We start from the raw sequence: 18,210 nt of genomic DNA, 5'->3' as shown, positions 1-18,210 counted from the left end.
ACCTGCTTGTTATATATTATTTTATACTTATTTGCTAGCAATTAAGTAACCAGTGAAACTTACCAGCACATTAAGTTGATGGTGCAATATTATGGGGGTAAATCAAGTGGCAAATTTGTTGCAAGAATTTGATTATATAGCAACTGCTATGGAATGCATTTTTGTACAGTAAGCAGGGTATGGAAATGAATTAACAACTAATGTTGGCTGCAAGAGTCAAGCATTATAAGCTGCCCTTTTCAAAATCTAAATGAACAATTTGAGTCACTGTGAAAGAAAGGAAGGGAAAAAAAAATCTAGCCTGCATGTAAATAAGGCATGGTAACTATTTTGAGATTAACATTAGAAAGGAAATAATTTTCTTCTCACACTGGGGATGAACTAATCTGTTCTGGTTTTCACTTTCACCTTGAATCCTGAGCCAAGGGTAATTCTAATAAGAAGACTTACAACCTCAACAGAAATATGTGAGCAGACACTTTTTCAGAAGAGAACAGCCACTATTTCTCACTTTCTCTTAAAATACCTATGCCTTCCACTAGTTGCTCTTCTCCCAGTACTGAAACAAAGCCAGCTAACATTAATTTTTGTCATTCACTTTGTCAGATTTAAAGCAAGTACAAAGAAATGCTGACTGGGCATAGTGAAAGAACATTTAGATATAAATTAAACTGCATTGTTTTGTTATACATTTTAGCTTAAGATTAATCTCCCCTAATTTTATCTATCCAAAAGCAATGTCTCTAGTCTTATCTTGTCTGGTCTCCCTGAAGAATCAGAGACTCACAATATATAGTGCAGCAGTTCCCTGTGAAAGGATTGCCTGGCAGGATTGAATTGAGAAAGAACACAAGCCAGTACTGTAAAATAGGTAACTAAAACCTGGACAGCTAAAAGTAGGTCCCATGACTCATATCTTCAATGACTTCACATTTACACGACATTGTTAGTGCCTCAGATGGAAATTAAAAATCCACAACAAAGAAACTCTGAGAAGGAAAACATAAAGAGCCTAAATGGCCCCCTATTATATCTAATTACAAAGAATCACCTGCAATAATTCTATTTTCATGTTCCTTAAGATAGATATGGTACTCAAGGCTCCAAACCCTTTTTCTTAAAAGTTCTAAATTTGCCCTTTTTATCTTTTGGTTTCAGTTTGGATTCTTTGAAAGGCTAATTTAGTTGTATAATGAACAGTCACAAAGGAATTCAGACCTAAGCATAGTTTCATAATGGAATGTTAAAGAGAAATCTGCACAAGATTTGCATGGGATGAATGAGAGAGTTGGAGCACTCTGAAGTAAGAGGTGGAAGCCATGAAAGAAGGGTTGAGGTACTTAAATGTTTCTGGGAAACTACACTCAATAAAATAATTTCCTTAGTATTCTAACATCTGGGTTTGCACTTGTCAGTTGCTTATAGATACTCCTCCAAGAAAATATCTCATAATTTGAAAAGGTAACTTTACTCTAAATACATCACTTGGGCTGAATGCATATCTCTTAATACTGTATCTCTATAATTTCTACCAAGCAAGCAGAGCACAGAAGCTGGATCTGATTCAGATACCATAAACAGGAATGTCCTCAAGGCCTTCTTGTTCTGCAGTAATTCAGAACATAGGCAGGTTACTTACATTTGAAAAATTAATGTATTTCACTGCTTTTTTCTAATATCTAGATCCATGGATCAGATTAGTTCTCAGCTCAACAGAATATATCAGTAAGGGATTATGACGTCTGTTACTATGTGGTCATAAAAATATTACCACAAAATATTACTTCTCTAACAATAAATCAATTATTTGTGTATAATAAATGTTTTCCTTCACCCTTACCAAGATAATCAAGAGCTAATTTAATGTTATTCAGAAAAAGTTGACAGTTATACTGTTATCCAAAAATGAAACTAATTCTTAATATAAACCTATTAACTATTTTTATGGTTTGCTCCTAGTACTATAAAAATTGCTAGTTGTCTGTGAATTTCATACAGCCTCAATATATTTTTATTATCGGTTTGCATTTGCTATCTTTTCTTATAAAAGACTAGCAAAACACTTTTTTCTACTTTTCAGAATTATCTAATAGCACTTTCTAAAGATATCTGATATCAACTTCTCCACATTCTCTCACAACATTTAATTTTTAGTGGATTTGAGATTAATTTGATGTGCATTAATAAAGTCAGTAATGTAGGCCTGGAAGATAATTCTTAAATAAGACATGAAAAAGGCAAAAATTAGATGCCTGGCAATTAAGTATTTTGCTTCTGAATTATATTCATTTGAGTATTTTTCTAACTTTTTCTGCCATGCATGTCTTTTTTTTTAACATTCTTATTTGCAATTCCTAAAGAAATATTTTAAATTAACATCTCTTTTGGAAAACTTTGTTTCACTTCATTGATTCAGTGATTGCTGACAGTTTCAGTGCTCCCTTAATTTTAGGGAGCACTTGTTTACAGAAGAAAGAAGAAAGACTTAGGCATAAATATCATGGGAAGACAGTATCCTGAAAAGGCAAACAAAGCCTTTTACAAGTGGCATGCTGATAGGATAAAAATTGATATAAGACAGTAATTTAAAAGTCTATCTTCTATTGTGTCTTTTTTTCCCAAAAATTACATGTTCTCATTTAAAAAGATTATACGTTTTCATTTAATTGGTATATAGGGACCTGGTGTAATGTCACTTCCTAAATAATCATGATTAATACCAAAAAAACTCTAGTATTTAAGACTGCTGGAAAGAAGAAAGACTATTGTGAAATTCTGGTACAAGGACAGGAAAAACTATGACATCTGAGTGGTTATTCTTATTGGCACTAAAACCTTACCTTTCAAAATTCAGATTCTATTATCTTAATACAACATTTGGAAAGATAACATAAAAATTTAGTATCAAGCAAAGGTTGAAGTTATAAATTAAATCTTCAGTCGCTCTTTAGCTCACAAAAGACAAATCAGACCACTGCTATTTCCTGGAGGTTTTTTTGCACTCATAAAACTGAAACCAAGGAAACAAATTCCACTTGGTGTAAGATGATGTCATTCCCATTTATCTGTTGGGAACACAATGAGTTACCATGTTCTGGTATTAACTGGGATAGAAAAGAAAGTCACTCCTATCAAAGAACCATGCTTAGATACCGGCTTGACTTAAAAAATTAATTAGTGAAGATTAGTTGTTCACTGTGTTTGTGAAAGAATAAAAAATTTGCATTCATCCCAGGTTTCTAAAGGTACTGGAAGGGTACTCTAGGATGACCACAGCATTTTTTTTCCCAATGAAATATTGCCTGGTATATTAAGTACACTATATACTCTAAGTACAGTATGAACTCTTATTTAAATACAGGAAATATGATAAAGTAAAAGTGTGAAATAAGATTTTCAAAAACTGTAGAACTGCACTTGTAAAGCTATTTGAGTGCTCACCATTCAAAGTGTATTTCTGTCAAACTGTGCAGGCTCTGCTATAAAACAAACTGAAAATCTATTTTGATTTCTAATTAAAAGGAACTCACTCTAGAGTTAATTACAAAGTATCTAGATATGAATCAGGACTTCAAGGAAATCCATTTCACACAAAAAATGCAACATGAAGGTTTCTAATCGCTTCTATAATATTTAGAGTGAGCTCTCTGCTAGTAACTACAATGGTAAGGAAAGTTGCTTTGTTCTTCCATCTGTCATAGCAATAGTTGACTTTTCATTTATTAAAACAATAATTTCCATGTTATCACAAGCCTTTGATTTCATAAAACCAATATTCAGAAATGAAAACAGTCCCAGTATTTTTGTTCCTGGTACCTTTCAGACATGGAATACTCACATTCACTTAGACACGCTCCCTTGAAAGCAAGACAGCACCAATAATAATTGCATATCTGTCCTTTAGTATCATCATCAATAGCATATCTTCTAAACACAGCTTCATCCATGTCCCAAGGGCAGAGTTACACTGGTACTTTCACTCCTTACAGACACAAACTGCTAGAGATAAAACGCTAAAGGCCATATTGTCGTCCTTCACCTCATCCCTTGGATTTGTGGGCAGTCCAAATGCCCCTCAAAGAACAGCAGAAGCTACAGGGACCATCTAGAGTTCAATAAAAACCTCTTTAAGGCTGACACCAAACCCAAAATATTAAAAAGAAAAATAAAGGTGTATGAATCAGAGAGCAGTCAAGCTTATCATCACCTTGAGCTGCTGTCCATCACACTGAACCAGGGTAAGTGCCCCAGGCAAAGGCCAGCTAGACAGTAATCATTCTTTACAGTTCTCCACTGCCTTTGTCTCATGACCTCAAAATACTTGACAAACACTAATTCATTTCACCTCACAAGACTTCTGCTGCTGGCTAAATACCACTACCGCCTAAATAACGAATAATTGAGTGTCAGTGATCATAGTCCAAGCTTTCAACTAACTAAATTGCCGTCCTTGCTCTGCACAAGTGGCAGAAAATGCATATGAGGGGATTCCAAAGGTTTCTCAAAGATTGGTCTACTAAAACAGTAACAGGCTGGGCAAAGCCAGTCTCTAGGGAAAGGAGATTCCAAAGGTTTCTCAGAGCTTGGTATACCAAACCACTAAGATTTTGGGCAAAGTCAGTCTCTGGGAAAAGCTCAACAACAAATATCCCCATGTCTTATTATCTGTGCAAGCAGATTTTCTTCAACCTTTTTTCTAACTTATCCTTCATTTCTGTTCATGGCATCATGACTTAGAGGGAATTTTCTTACCACATTAGAACAAGACTTGCTATTTGAAAAAACCAAACCCAGGCAAAGAAGAATTTGTAAACTTTACCAGACTATAAATCTATCTCATCTTTCTTACACTTTAAATGTTGAGATAAAGCAGAGATGACACAAAGATTACTGACTTAGATTACTTACTATTTATCTCTCTGATTATTATTTTTAAGCTTTACTCTCTTCTCTCTCCAGTAATCAAAAATCAAAGCTAGTGACCGGCTGACAGTGGAAATAATGTCTCTAGGAATATGCAAAGTGACAGCTATTTACCAATATTTTTAATCAAAGAAAACATAGAGGTTACCAAGAATTGGACTGTAGAGCAAAGTCGGTACAGGCTAAACGCACATGAAGTATTTTTTTCTTCCAGTAACTGCTTACACATTTAGAATCATGTCTCATTCTATCATTAACATAATAATTTGCACATAAAGTGAATTTTTTGTATAATAATGACAAGTTTTTAACAACATTTTCTTAGATAAATGATATTCCAAAACATATATGTAGTGCAAAAAGTGATATTCTATCAAATATCAATCTCTTGTCTTTTGAGGTGGCATAGCAAACTAAACTTTTAATGTCAGGTTTTCAGCATTGATTGAAGAGCTGAAGAGCCAATTTTGTAAAATTCCTATGAATGGAAAGTTTCAATGAATGGAACTATTGATATATATAAAATGATTTTCATTATCAGATTAATGCCATTCATTCTCAGAAGAATTGTCAAGGATTTTTCTGTGGTGATTCAATAAATTCTTGAAACTATGTCTTTTCAATCTAAGGCAAAGTTATTTGTTAACTCTTAAGTACTCATGCTGGAATAAAGGTATATCCCATAAATCATAGCAATTTATGTAGCATTACCATTTCAATGGGTCAATGCAAGTGATAGCTGGTAAGAATATTTTCATATTTTCAGTTTTACTAGAATATTCACAAATTAAATAGCAATTCTATATAGATATTATTTCCTTTTAGAAGAAATTATTGTTTGTGACAAAAAGAAGCAAAAAACCAATCATCAACAATAGGCCAAATACTGAAGAAAGCCATCAGAATGAGAAAGTTTTAAAAGTCACTTACGCCTGTCGGTCCCTGTACATCTTGTTAACTTTCTCCCATTCAAAATTAAGTTGAGTCAGCTTTTCTTGTATATTTGCTGCTTCCTTTGGTGCAACATTTTTCAAAGCCGGTGTCTTCTTGTTGTTAATAATTTCTACATGACCTTGCAGTCTCCCCAGGCTATCCTTAATGCTCTGTAATATCAAGATTTTCAAAAATAAAAACAAAATATTGATTTTATAAATAAAAAGTAATTGTTCATAAAAAAGAGAGATTGGTACAAAATACTAATTAAACCATAATATTGATAATAGGAGTAATTTTACAAAAACCTGGTAAAATAATTGAAAGCCCATCCTTTCCTTGAAGACTGAATGAAATAGATCTGAGGAAGTTGATGGTTGGAGGGGAAACAAAGTGCTATTTGCTCAAAGGTTCTGTATGTCAGTATTTACATTTCCTGACCTGAAAAAAATCACTTCTAATTTTTTAACTAATTAAAGTTATTACACTGTGTTTACTATTTTGTAAAATATAAGACTTGAAGTCCTTATGTAAATGCGAAGGCAATGCATTGAAATAATTGCATACAAAACCATTCTGCAAAAACAAAGAAAAATACTCTGGGTTCCCCTGAGTTCCTGGAGTTCTAGCACTATGCTATTTGTGGGGGGCGTGGGGGAAAGTACATTCCATCACATCCCTCATATGAATAATAATTTGAATTTTTACGTCTTGAGAAACGTGACTTACATTAAGCAGACTAAATGAATATTTATAAATCAAAAGAGAAAGGTAGATGTCTTGTCTCTGGAATGAGTCACAATAAGGAACGTGTTTCCTCCTTGTCAGTAATCTATCATGTGGAGGGAAAACTGGCTGGGTCTGTGTCATTACTCAACAAATCTCATTTGACTTTTCCAGAAAATGTCTCACACTCTCTTCTCCTTACTCAGGTCTACTTAAATCTTTGTTTTACACTTTATACTCAGGGCATGGATAATTCAGATATTCAATGTTTCTAATCTGAATGTAAGAAATATCAGATGATAAAAACATAAAATGCCTCTAAATATTCCAAGATATATCCCATTAACATAAAAGAGGCAGCATTTCCACAAAACCTCATCCCTGACTTAAAAATTGCACATTTAAAGAACAGGAGAAACTTTAATTGAAATTTTATAATGTGCCAGGACATACTTAAGCACCTGAGTGAAGTGGCCTTCTTTACAGTAGGTCTGAATATCAGCTCATCTGAGCCACACAAGAAGGCACTTCTTGTGTTCAACATGTTCAAGTAACCAAATTAAGATTAATATATCTGCCTAAGTATATTTACATTTCAGGCTTTCTCAACCAAGTAGATCAATTTTCTAAATATTAAAAATAGATGAAATGTATCTAAGCTCTTCAGAATTGGTAAGTGATAAATCTCTTATGTTTAGAATTAGTGGTCTATTAAAAAGATATCAAATTTCTAAGCCAGAATTTTGCTTTTTTTTTAAAGCAGAGCTGCTACAGTAAGAACAAGATGATACAGCTGATGTGCTGTAAAGGAGTATAAGAATGTCCACGAGAAAAAAAAATAAAAAAGAGAAACTCATGCATCTCAAACAAATTCCCCATCTAACTTTTATGTTGAAGAGAACGATCTGCAAGCAGTTATCAACAATGCCTTGGGAGATTTTATAATGTGGTTAACAGAAGCAAACAAAGCTAATTTTTTAGAAAAAAAAAAAGGATAACAGAAAATCATTAGCAGCTCAAGTGACAGTAGCCTTTAGGGACTGATCCATCTCACTGCTCTTAAAAGAGAAATCCGAGTGCTAGAGACTCAAGTCCAGTTCATTTTCACTACCTGGAATTTGTCTTTATCTGCCAGAGAAAGACAACTTCCTGAAAAAATTCAGTTCCTTGGCTATTTGTGTACAAATCTGTCACCAAGCACAGTGTTACTGACAGATCTGTTTGGAGAGTGCATGTGAGCACACTCAGTTCTAAGTTATGGGTAATTGGGCTCTATTGAGCTACAGCAGAAAAATCACTCTGAATTTCCTATTACGTGATTATTCTTGATAAGAGTCACTTAGTACACATCAAATATGTATTCCACTGCGTAGGATTAAAGATACATTTTTTTGGTTCTGAAATTTTGTAGAATGATAATTTATAATTATATTTATAGCAGATTTTTTACAATATTTCATGCTTTTTCTACTAACATGAAATCCAGTAACAGCAAAGTTGTTAGTAAGCATGGAAGGATGGAAAAATTCCACAAATTAATTACAGTTTAAAAATCTGTGTAGAATTATGAGTTACAATATCTAGTATAGGTATGACTGGCTTCATAAACCACTTTGAAAGGGGATTCTTTCTGCCAGAGTCCTGGATGTGTGATGTGTCCAATGAGTTCCTATATTCTGAAGTACGACACAGTAGAAAACAGTGCAAAAAACCTGCTCTATCTGTCAGTTGATGAATGATTACCAAAGGAAAAAAAAGGAGAAAAGATGAGTCAGAGCATTAAATTATCTACATTTAAAAAACAACAGGGAAACCAACCCACTTTTCAATGAACTAAATAAAATCCATATGGGAAATATAGAAGAATATGAACTAGAAGCAGAATTGCTAGAATGATTAATATACATATATAAGAAATCTCTTGCTCAGAGCCAGCTGGCTTTCCATATTAAAGCTATGACATCATTGAAAAAAAAAATGATAGTAAAGTGTATAATCATATTCTACAACAAGATGTTCCTGAAAAAATTAAGAATATTAAAAGAAATAATAAAAAGAGGCACTAAAATCTACAGGCCTTACTGCAGGCCTCCCATAAAATTATATAATGCAAGTAACCTCAGGAAATAAGTTTTGAATTCAAAGTTAATAGAATTAAGTAATGAATAGGCATAACTATGCCATGTCTATGACAGTGATCCTTAAAAATTCTACTAACTAAAGTTTCACATAGTTCTAAGTTAGATTTCTTAAATTCCAGGTATACTCTTTCATGTTGATGCATTTCTCCTACGTGCTAGCAAAGATAAATATGGGTTAGTTTTATTCTCTGGTTAATCAGTATATTTATTACAGTGCATATATTTCCCACTAAATAATCTGGAACTTGAACTAGTCAAGTAGCTTGCACGAGATAATCATTACACAGGAAAGCTTTGTCTTAGTATGAACAACATAACCATATTAAGTAGAATATATGCAAAACTTTACAGTGATTTAACTTCTAGGAAATATTGGAAACACCATCTGCAAGGAAGGATAATTTGCTAAAATCTGAAAGCATTTTAACACTACATTTTTTTCATGCAATTGAATCCATTGTAATCATAATCAATCCTACACAGGTAGCTCAAAGATTGTGAACTCCATCAATATGAACATCATCAGTAGCAGACAGAAATAATGTCTGTGCTTATAACAATAGTTGTCCTGCAATGAGAGTACATCAGGCCAACTTTACTAATTCATCAATCTATGAACCACAATTTTCTGTACAATCAACTCAAGTTTCACCTTTGACAGAACTGTAATATTTAAATTGTCAGTAAAGTACCGTCAGCACAGTGATGAAGAAAAGCTGAGGTATTGTATGTCATAATACTTGAAAGAACTTGTAATGGGATGATGAAAACATTGCAATGCTCACTTTATGAGATAAAGTGACAAGACTTGATTTCTCTATCTGACTTTTCCACTCCCTAAAGCTTAAAATGAAGAGAAAAACATTCCTATGAGCTGGTTTCAGCAGATACATTAAATATGCTCATTAAAATATTACAGTTTAGTAAATGTTAAAAGCTACCACATTTTTGCTACAAAACCTCATATTTTAAAATTTCACATGACTTTGATGTAAAAAGTCAGTGCTATGACAATTGATGTTAGCAATTTCTTACTTGTATTCAATATTTATCCTATTTGATAATGAGCAATCATGTTTAAGTCCTACTAAACATATTTACTCTGGAGGAAATGTTCAAAGCTGTTACCACTTATTCTTTTAAATAAACTTATTTTTCCTTTCACAGATTAATTAAAATGGATTCTTTCTGAATGGGAGTGAAAAAAAAAATCAAAAGCTCAGTTTTAAAACACAGAGCTATTCATGACAGTTCTGTAATTTGATTCATGCAAATCTGTTAGAGAAAAAAAAATCAACGACAATTTAATTTCAAACCTTTTCCAACCAGCTACTGAACAATTTATGCACTACTTTTCTATTTTTACTGCAGGATAATGACAATGATGGATGCTTTTCCTTGGAAATAAATATTCATTAAGCAGGCTCAGATCAAACCTATACCCTTCCAAAAGCCCACGAATGTGCAAGACCCATTTGCCTCTTCTAAGAGATTTATTTTGGAAGAAGATGGAACTGTGCCCACAAATGCATCTCATAACAATTTAATAGTTCAGTTAAATTAAACCTATGGTAGTACTTACTTGTAACCTCAGTAATCAATATTATTAGAGTTGGTGTCAACTCCAATAATACCAAATGTATGTGGGTGAACAACAGATTACTTAAGGGTATAAATCAGATGAAACTAGCCCAAATGTAAAGCACTGAGAAAAACTAAGGAACTAAGAACTAAAGGAATTAATTTCCCAGTAAACTTCCTGAGGTTTCTCCATCCAATCGATTAGTAAACAGAAGTTCATCAACAAGGATCAAATAGGCACTCATTAGCCATGATTTACACAGTATATGACTTGGGTTTTGTTGTTTTTTGTTGTTTGTTTTTTGTGCAGAAGAGATTGTTTAAAATGAAGAATAACAATTAGATTGGCATGTTTTGTGCTTCAATACTCAGACTGACTTTAATTTACTGGTATTAAATCAGAAGTGGTAAAAGAAACAGCCTACTGGTATTTGACATCTATTGATTGACATCCTATTACCAGTTCTATTAATTCCTTTGATCCAACACTCCACTGTTATGCTTCACTACCCACCTCTACTGCCTGGCTAGGAAACTGAAAACATCCTAATTTTCACAAGATGGTAAGAATATTTGTGTGTGTGTACATGTCTGTGTGCACACAAATGCCTAAAATATATACCTATGAATGTACAAGAATTATAAACAGATTTGATTTTACAGAAGCTAACAGCAGCATATGGATGTGGTTTTGTTACACATCCTCTGACGTGGAAAGAGATAAATGAGCTCCCACAGAGGAAAATTCAGAGCATATAGGCAGAGCCACTGCCCTGATTCTCCCTCTAAGCTTCTTTCTTATAGCTGACTGTAGGCAAATTCCAGTCTCTTTAGGCTAATATTTACTTCTTTTTTAAAAAAACTTCCTTTTCCTAAATAATCACAGAAAAATGGAAATACAGTCTTCTCTTCATGCTGGATGACAATTTGGAATTGCTGTAATTATATACAGCACTTGAGCACAATTTTTTACAAGGCTTTCCTCACACAAACATTATTCTGCAAAAGCTGATAACTCATTCATCTACTTAGGCTTACAACTTTAATCTCATTCTCTTCTTATGTCAATTCTGAGTTTAAAAAATTCCACCAGTTTCAAAGGATTTCAGTGTTGTAAGCATTGAACAAACCAGACAGTGATATTTCAAGAACTGAAGAAACTACACAGTAATATTTAAAGTCATACTAATTCAGTGAAGAATTCTTTTCCATTAGCCCTATACAAACAAACCTTTAACCACAAATTTTATCTTTAAATATACTGTGCCTCTCCATCCTTTCTCTCCCATTCAAGGACTTAATATGCAGATACCATAACGCTCTTGTCCTCCAAATACAGGTTAAACAGGTAAAAATAAATGAACACTTCAGACTTTCTCATATTTTATCCCAATGTGCTCCCAAATACAAACATCCATATATGAACACATCACAGAGATGGGCTTAGAACTTGTAAAAGGTGTCTCAGAATGAGCACAGGCTGCCAACTTGAAGAAGACCCAAAATGACGCAATCTAATAACTGCTAAGAAAATCTTTCCATCTTACCTTGAGACACTCTTCTTGTTTGAAGAGGTCCTCACAGTCCTTGGCCTGCAGAGCAGGAGAATTAAGGCGCTCTTCCACTTCAGACAAGGCTTGCAGAAGGTGAAGGATCTCTGCCAGGTACGTAGAAGGCACATGAGTGGTTTCCACAGTCCTAGTTTCAGTCATCACAAAAGTTGTGTCTTCACGAACTGTTTGCTAGTACAGATATACAACAGAATGCTTCCTTTAGTTTCTTAACACCAGACAAAATTACAACAATGCATTTCCAGTTCACAACCCAGAAACAAAAAAAAAAAAAAATCAAAAGTAACTTCCAAGGACAAATGCAGGAAATATCTGAGGCTTCTGACACAGATAAGTCATGTTCCTTGCGTGTTTGAAAAGGTGGGTACTGAAATTAATCCATGAAAGAGTGTGCAAGCTTTTCTTCTACTCTCCAAAGAAATGCAGAGAGGAAATGCAAGAGTATGCTGAGATTATGGTGTTACTGAGATTTTAGTGCTTGCCCTTTAAATTTATATCACCACACCTCTTAAAAAACTGTCCTTCATTAAGAAATTTCATGCATGCCAAGTCTAAAATAATAAATAATTTCAAGGTATCAAGTAAAATAATGACTTGTATAATAGACAGAATTCCTAAATTAAATGCAATGTATAGCAAATATGCCAACTCTATACTTCTAACTATACTAAAAATTTGTTCTTTAATCTAGAAAGCATAATTTGGAAGTTTCTGATTTGAATGGTCTTTAATGTATTCTTAAAAGAAAACTCAGCAACACGTCTCTTCTTGAAGTTAGGATTTCTTCTTTTAGTTTTTAATATGGAAAAATATGAAATAGACACCCTATTCTAGAAGCACATGCATACACCAAATGTAAAGACATCCCAGAATGTTTGGGTTCCAAAAAAACACTTAATTTGTTGATGGCATTTGAAAGTATACTGACATATAAGGTGACAAAAAAGTAGCTGTTTCTATAAATTCTCTGTATTTCCCATTTGATTTGTAAAAGAATCATAGGTAAAAATGTAATACCAAAAGTGTTCTTTGGAGCAGGGAGATCTCTGATTGTTCCTTTTCACTAAACTTCAAATACTAAATCACCTGCATGCCCATTAAAAAAGGGATAGTTTAAGATATCAATTATTTGTGGTTTCACAAGCATAAATTTGTTCATGGATTCCTACTGTGGGACCAAGATCCTTTGTGTCTGATGTTTGTCTTCTCAAAAGTATAAACTTTAATTACTGTTAACCTCAAAGAAATGTACAAGTATTTGTTGGTAAATGTTCAAAAATCCTGTTATTTAGATTTGGAGCCATTTATGAAAAAAGACAATTGATCAATGGTCCTGAAGAAAACAATATCATTATTTAGCTACTCATTATGCAAAAGAAAACAAATATAAGCACACACTACCTCAGCAAGGTGTCTCATTTTAATTCAGGACATATTTCTCTCTTCAGTTACCGAGCTGAGTCATCTGGTTCTTCAATTTTCTTTAGAGTCTTAAAATATGCATATACACACTCTAGAAGATGTATGCATATCACATATAAAGCCCATAAAGTTAGCTGTAGACTTGTGTTATTCTGTTGTATTTCTTATGCAAATTTAATTGCTTTGCTTACACTTTTCTCACTAAATGACTTTCTCAGTACATCTGCTAACACTGAAACCTCTTTAATTACCATATCACTGCCGTAATTTTTATTATTTAAAATAAGTTGCTTTGAAAAAATTGTGCTTGCCCCCCATATGTTTCATGAATCACAGACCCTGCAAAAATAACAGTTTACTCTGGTAAACCTAAAAAAAAGAGCTGTCCCATTTGATCAGAAAATGGGAAATTCTCAACAGGCCACTGAGACCTGCATGCAGCAATATATATGTTTTAATTCCTCAAGACTACACTGAAACACTTCTACATGCAGCAATGAATGTCAGACCTACATAAAGAATATTTTGACCATATTTGTATTTTTCTTTTTGACTTGACAGAATATATCTACTCACAGTAATGAAAAGAGCATGCTAAGTGTGCAAGGGTTTCCACTCAAAAAAAGGTCACATGAATATGTGAAGCAGCATACAAAATACAATTTGATTCAATAGTTGTATGTGATTAGCCTACTCTTTTCAACCCAAATTTAGGCCAATAAATATATACACACATGTATGCACATGCATCTATTTAGATAAAACAAAATCTGTGTCTTCTCACTCTAAAGTATTCCTGAAACTACAAAAAGGTCAAGCAGAAATTGGATGTGTAAACACTTCATGGTTATCACACTTTATTATTTATAGTGGCAAAATCAGGTACCTTTCAATCATTGTTATGAAGAAAAATGGGATATTTGCTACCATATATTCACACTGCCCTTACAGGAAATTTTAAATATTTCTCATAGCTGGATGATTACTTGTATAATTTTACTGTTTATATTTTTGGTTAAACTGTAAAACACTGCAACCAGAGAAATAAATAAATAAACAAATGAAAGGATAGATTTATATAAATAGACACCTACTAGAACATGCCCTCATATTTTGGTACATTATTTAAAGAAAAAAGTCACAGTCAAAATAAATTAGTTTCTGAATACTATTTTTTTTTAAAGAGATGAAAATTTGGTACTACTTTAGAAATCAAGGATTAGGTATCTTTATTGGAATTTTCAACAGGTCACAGGACTTTCTTTCCTTCTATTTTTCCTTCATTTAAAGTATCATGATGGAACCCACAGCAGAAGCTGCCATCTTGCACCAAGGAATAGAGGGTAGGCAGGTGCAGAACTGACAACTTTAATGAGCAAAGGGACACATTTTTACCTTGCCCCAATGTTCCCTGGAATTGTCTTTTATTAGACAATAAAACAGGCAGAGTCCTTCCTTATATTCTCGACAAGCATTTTACTAGAAATGCAAAGCTGAAACTGAGTCATATCCTAACACTGTAGTGAGAAAAAAATAACCTTACAAAAGGAGATCATAGAAGGTGGGAGCAACTAGTACTAAAATAATATTAATTCAGTACAGATATATGTAATTGATAATGCCAAAATGGCTCATCAGAACTATGGTAGGTTAAGATTTTATAAGGATTAAAAATTTATAGGAAAGTGGAAATTAAAGATGCAGATAACCATTTAAGAATGGGTTTGGATAAGTTGAATCTGTTAAAATGGCAGAATGCATTATAGTTACTTAAAATATTTAAACTGGTATTTTAAAAAAAAATATATATAGTATAACATACATTTAAACTACAAATACTGTTTAGTGATTGGGAAATGCTGGGGTAACTGGCCATTTCCTATATTACTCTTTTTGTATAATACAATTTTAGTGATTTTTTTCCTTGATCATCACTAATTTAACGATGCAAAGATTACTTTTTGTCTCTGAAAGGACAACTTATTTTGTGTAAGATTCAAAATTTCATGCAATGTTTGTTATTAAGCATTATCATGTCTTGAATAGTAAACTGAATTTTCTTCTCCATCATTATGTAATTTCAATGAAGGGACACAATCCTTCCATACACATGACTTCACTTAAACTGAGTTTATTGATAGTTACCATGCCCCACCAGGTGCAACAAAACTGTAAGAAACAAATTCATTATTTGACCCTTAAAGAGAAGGCCAATAAGCAAAGCCAAAACAAACCAACCAAAAAAATTACAACAAACATCCACAAAAAACTACTGGAATGATGCAGGTTTTGTCAAGAAATTCACATACCTTCCCCACAGAAACACTTGTGATCATTACTGCCTACATCTAACACAGCAGTGGCATCAGAGCTAACTAGTCTTGGAGAATATTGCTAATTTCCATTTAACAATGAAAAATTTATTGTTAAAGCACCTTTCACCAATCCCAAAGTATCCATTTCCTTTCCTCTTTTTGCAGATGGAATAATCTCAACATCACTTTTGCTGTTCAAAAGTTTACAACCAGAAAGCCTCCAACTTTCTTGCGTCACATCTTGACAACTGTTTCATTTTTTGGTCCCTTCTCATGATGACTTCACACATACATGGGAGGAGCAAAGCTGCAAAACCTCCCATCTGCATTGTTATACCTCAGCATTGCTCCTGAGAGCCCCCTGATGAGAGGTTCAAGGAAAACAAACAAATGTGCCTCCTCTCAAAGTGAAATAACACTTGAGAAAGCATTCCTTGCAAGCAGAAGTATATGAGTGTAAAAAATTCAGTGACCTCTGCAGAATAAATGTGGGATGCTACACACATGAAAAAAATTGGAGCAGACAGCACACACATTCTGGACAAAGGCAGTGATACCTGAGAGAGTCCAAAAACTTGTGAGTTACATGGTATCTGCTAGCCCACGTTCACCATCAATATATCAAATAAAGAATTAGACACACAAAAGTGTCATAAAATGCTATCAGAGATCAAAATTCACTTTCAAGTACATATTTTTAAAAAATCTTTTATTCACCCGTTCCTATGCCAACTGAGAGTGGTGAGGTCAGCTGACATTCCGAGGAATTTATTCTGCCTTCAGTGTTGCTAGCATATCTTACCTGCTAATGTGCATATAAGTAGAAAGATCAAAATTGTACTGATTATATGGAATTTTCACTATGAGGTTGCATGACTGTAGTCAGTCACAAACAAGTTATTAGTACAAAAAGAAGCATCTCTTTCAAGTACAGAGAGGCCTAAATCCTCAATGCAGAATTAAAAATTTATAAATTTCTTCTGTAATTTTATGAAGAAAAGACCTTAAAAGACACTTGTAAACAATAAAATATCTTTAAAATATTGTGAAAAAAATTTTATATAAGAACATAAATATTGTCTTATGTATATTATTTTTTTCTACTCATGTTGCAGAGTGGTTGCAGTCTACAAAATCCTGCATATTGCATCACTTAAACTGTATAGTTTAATGCTTGTATCTAATTTCATAGTCACTTATATAAAGAAAGAAACTTTAAAAATATACATTACTATTTTCAGCACTGTTCTTGGACAGACAGTGCTTTATGCCTTCACACCACTTCTCTGCTAAGGCTTACCTTATCAAGAAATGCTACTTTAACAGGTTTTTTTTCTGTGAAAAAAGGACTCTGCTTAATCTATACATAAAATTAAATAAAGACAGCCAAAATGAAGCTATTCCTAACAATGGCATTAATCAGAAAACATTTCAGTAAATTTTAGATTCTAGGAGTAGCAACAGAAAATTACAGATTTTGATTTTGAAAACTATCTATCAACAGGCATCAACCAACCTGAAGTTAATTCTATTTAAGTTCCCTTCATAATTTGATTGCAATGCAAAAGATTTCTCTGTAAGAAAATGCCGCTTTCCTGTATGTATAGGTCCAAATTATGGGATATCTCCCAATACCTCAGACAGTTCTGCTGCACTCTGATAAATGCATTACATGTGGCAGAGGGCAGGTGAAGAAAAGAAGAAAAATAGAGACAAAAGCTGTAGCAATTAATTTAAAAAAGTAAATCCAGAGTATTCATAATTGTAACTTTGTTGTGGGGTATTTTTGTTGTGTTTTTGTTTGTTTGGTTGGTTTTTCGTGGTTTTTGGTTATTTTATGTAAAGTTTAAAAACTATGACAAAGCATTTTGATATGCAGCCAAACCTTTCTGGTCCTCACACCCTCATGAGTTTGGAGCCCTCCAAGAAGTCAAATACACTTGGTCAAGCAGGAAATTGAACACTCCTTTCTCACTTGCTGAACAACACTTTTGTTTTATTTTGGCTTAGATAATTGATTCTGGATAGGAACTCTCCTCAAACTGAGGTACAGCTACACATTGAACCTAAAAGCAGCTATTTTGAAAACTTACCCAGCTCTCCTTACTAAAGATCTGCCAACTTGCACAGAAATAAGGGACTAAGATGATTCAGAAATTTCAGCAGTTTTGCTGTTAATTTTTAACCTGATAACTTCCACTGGTACCTACTTGCTAAGCAAAGAGAAAAATAAATTAATTTCAAATATTATGAAACTGGGGCAGAAGACTCTCATATAATTCAGTATATCTGATATAAGTGATTATTTGCAAAAAACCAAAAGAATCAAAAATAGAGTAATCTGTATTTTATACCCCATTTGCAATGTTACTGTGTCCTGAACAAAAACAAAATAGAGTAACATTATGGCATTATTGACTAATTGGAACTACTGCAATATAGAAAATGTCTTTTGTTCTAAATAAATAATTCATAAATCCTAATTGCTTCTGATAATGATGGCGTATCTCAATATTTAAATGTACCAGAGCAAAACTGACAAATCTGTCAAATTTCTTTAAACAGAAATTTGTAATTTTTGTAACAGTCTGTATCATA

The 18,210-nt window shown here is 33.2% G+C and overlaps 1 protein-coding gene across 14 annotated transcripts in view; it reads right to left on the bottom strand.

Moving 5' to 3' along the window:
• DMD (dystrophin) overlaps positions 1 to 18,210 on the bottom strand; it is a 1,146,493-nt gene that overhangs the window by 558,954 nt on the left and 569,329 nt on the right. For all 14 annotated transcript variants that reach the window (XM_074534563.1, XM_074534577.1, XM_074534568.1 and 11 more), the window contains 2 exons: positions 11,852 to 12,046; positions 5,854 to 6,026 (listed from right to left, as the gene is read on the bottom strand). In XM_074534563.1, coding sequence (XP_074390664.1) covers positions 5,854 to 6,026; positions 11,852 to 12,046 — 368 coding nt within the window. The remainder of the gene's footprint in view (positions 1 to 5,853; positions 6,027 to 11,851; positions 12,047 to 18,210) is intronic.

The sequence above is a fragment of the Zonotrichia albicollis genome, chromosome 2 (genome assembly GCF_047830755.1).
Source record: "Zonotrichia albicollis isolate bZonAlb1 chromosome 2, bZonAlb1.hap1, whole genome shotgun sequence".
Classification (NCBI taxonomy): domain Eukaryota; kingdom Metazoa; phylum Chordata; class Aves; order Passeriformes; family Passerellidae; genus Zonotrichia; species Zonotrichia albicollis.
Note: the sequence above shows the minus strand (reverse complement) of the source record. Positions and strands in the feature narration are given on the sequence as shown.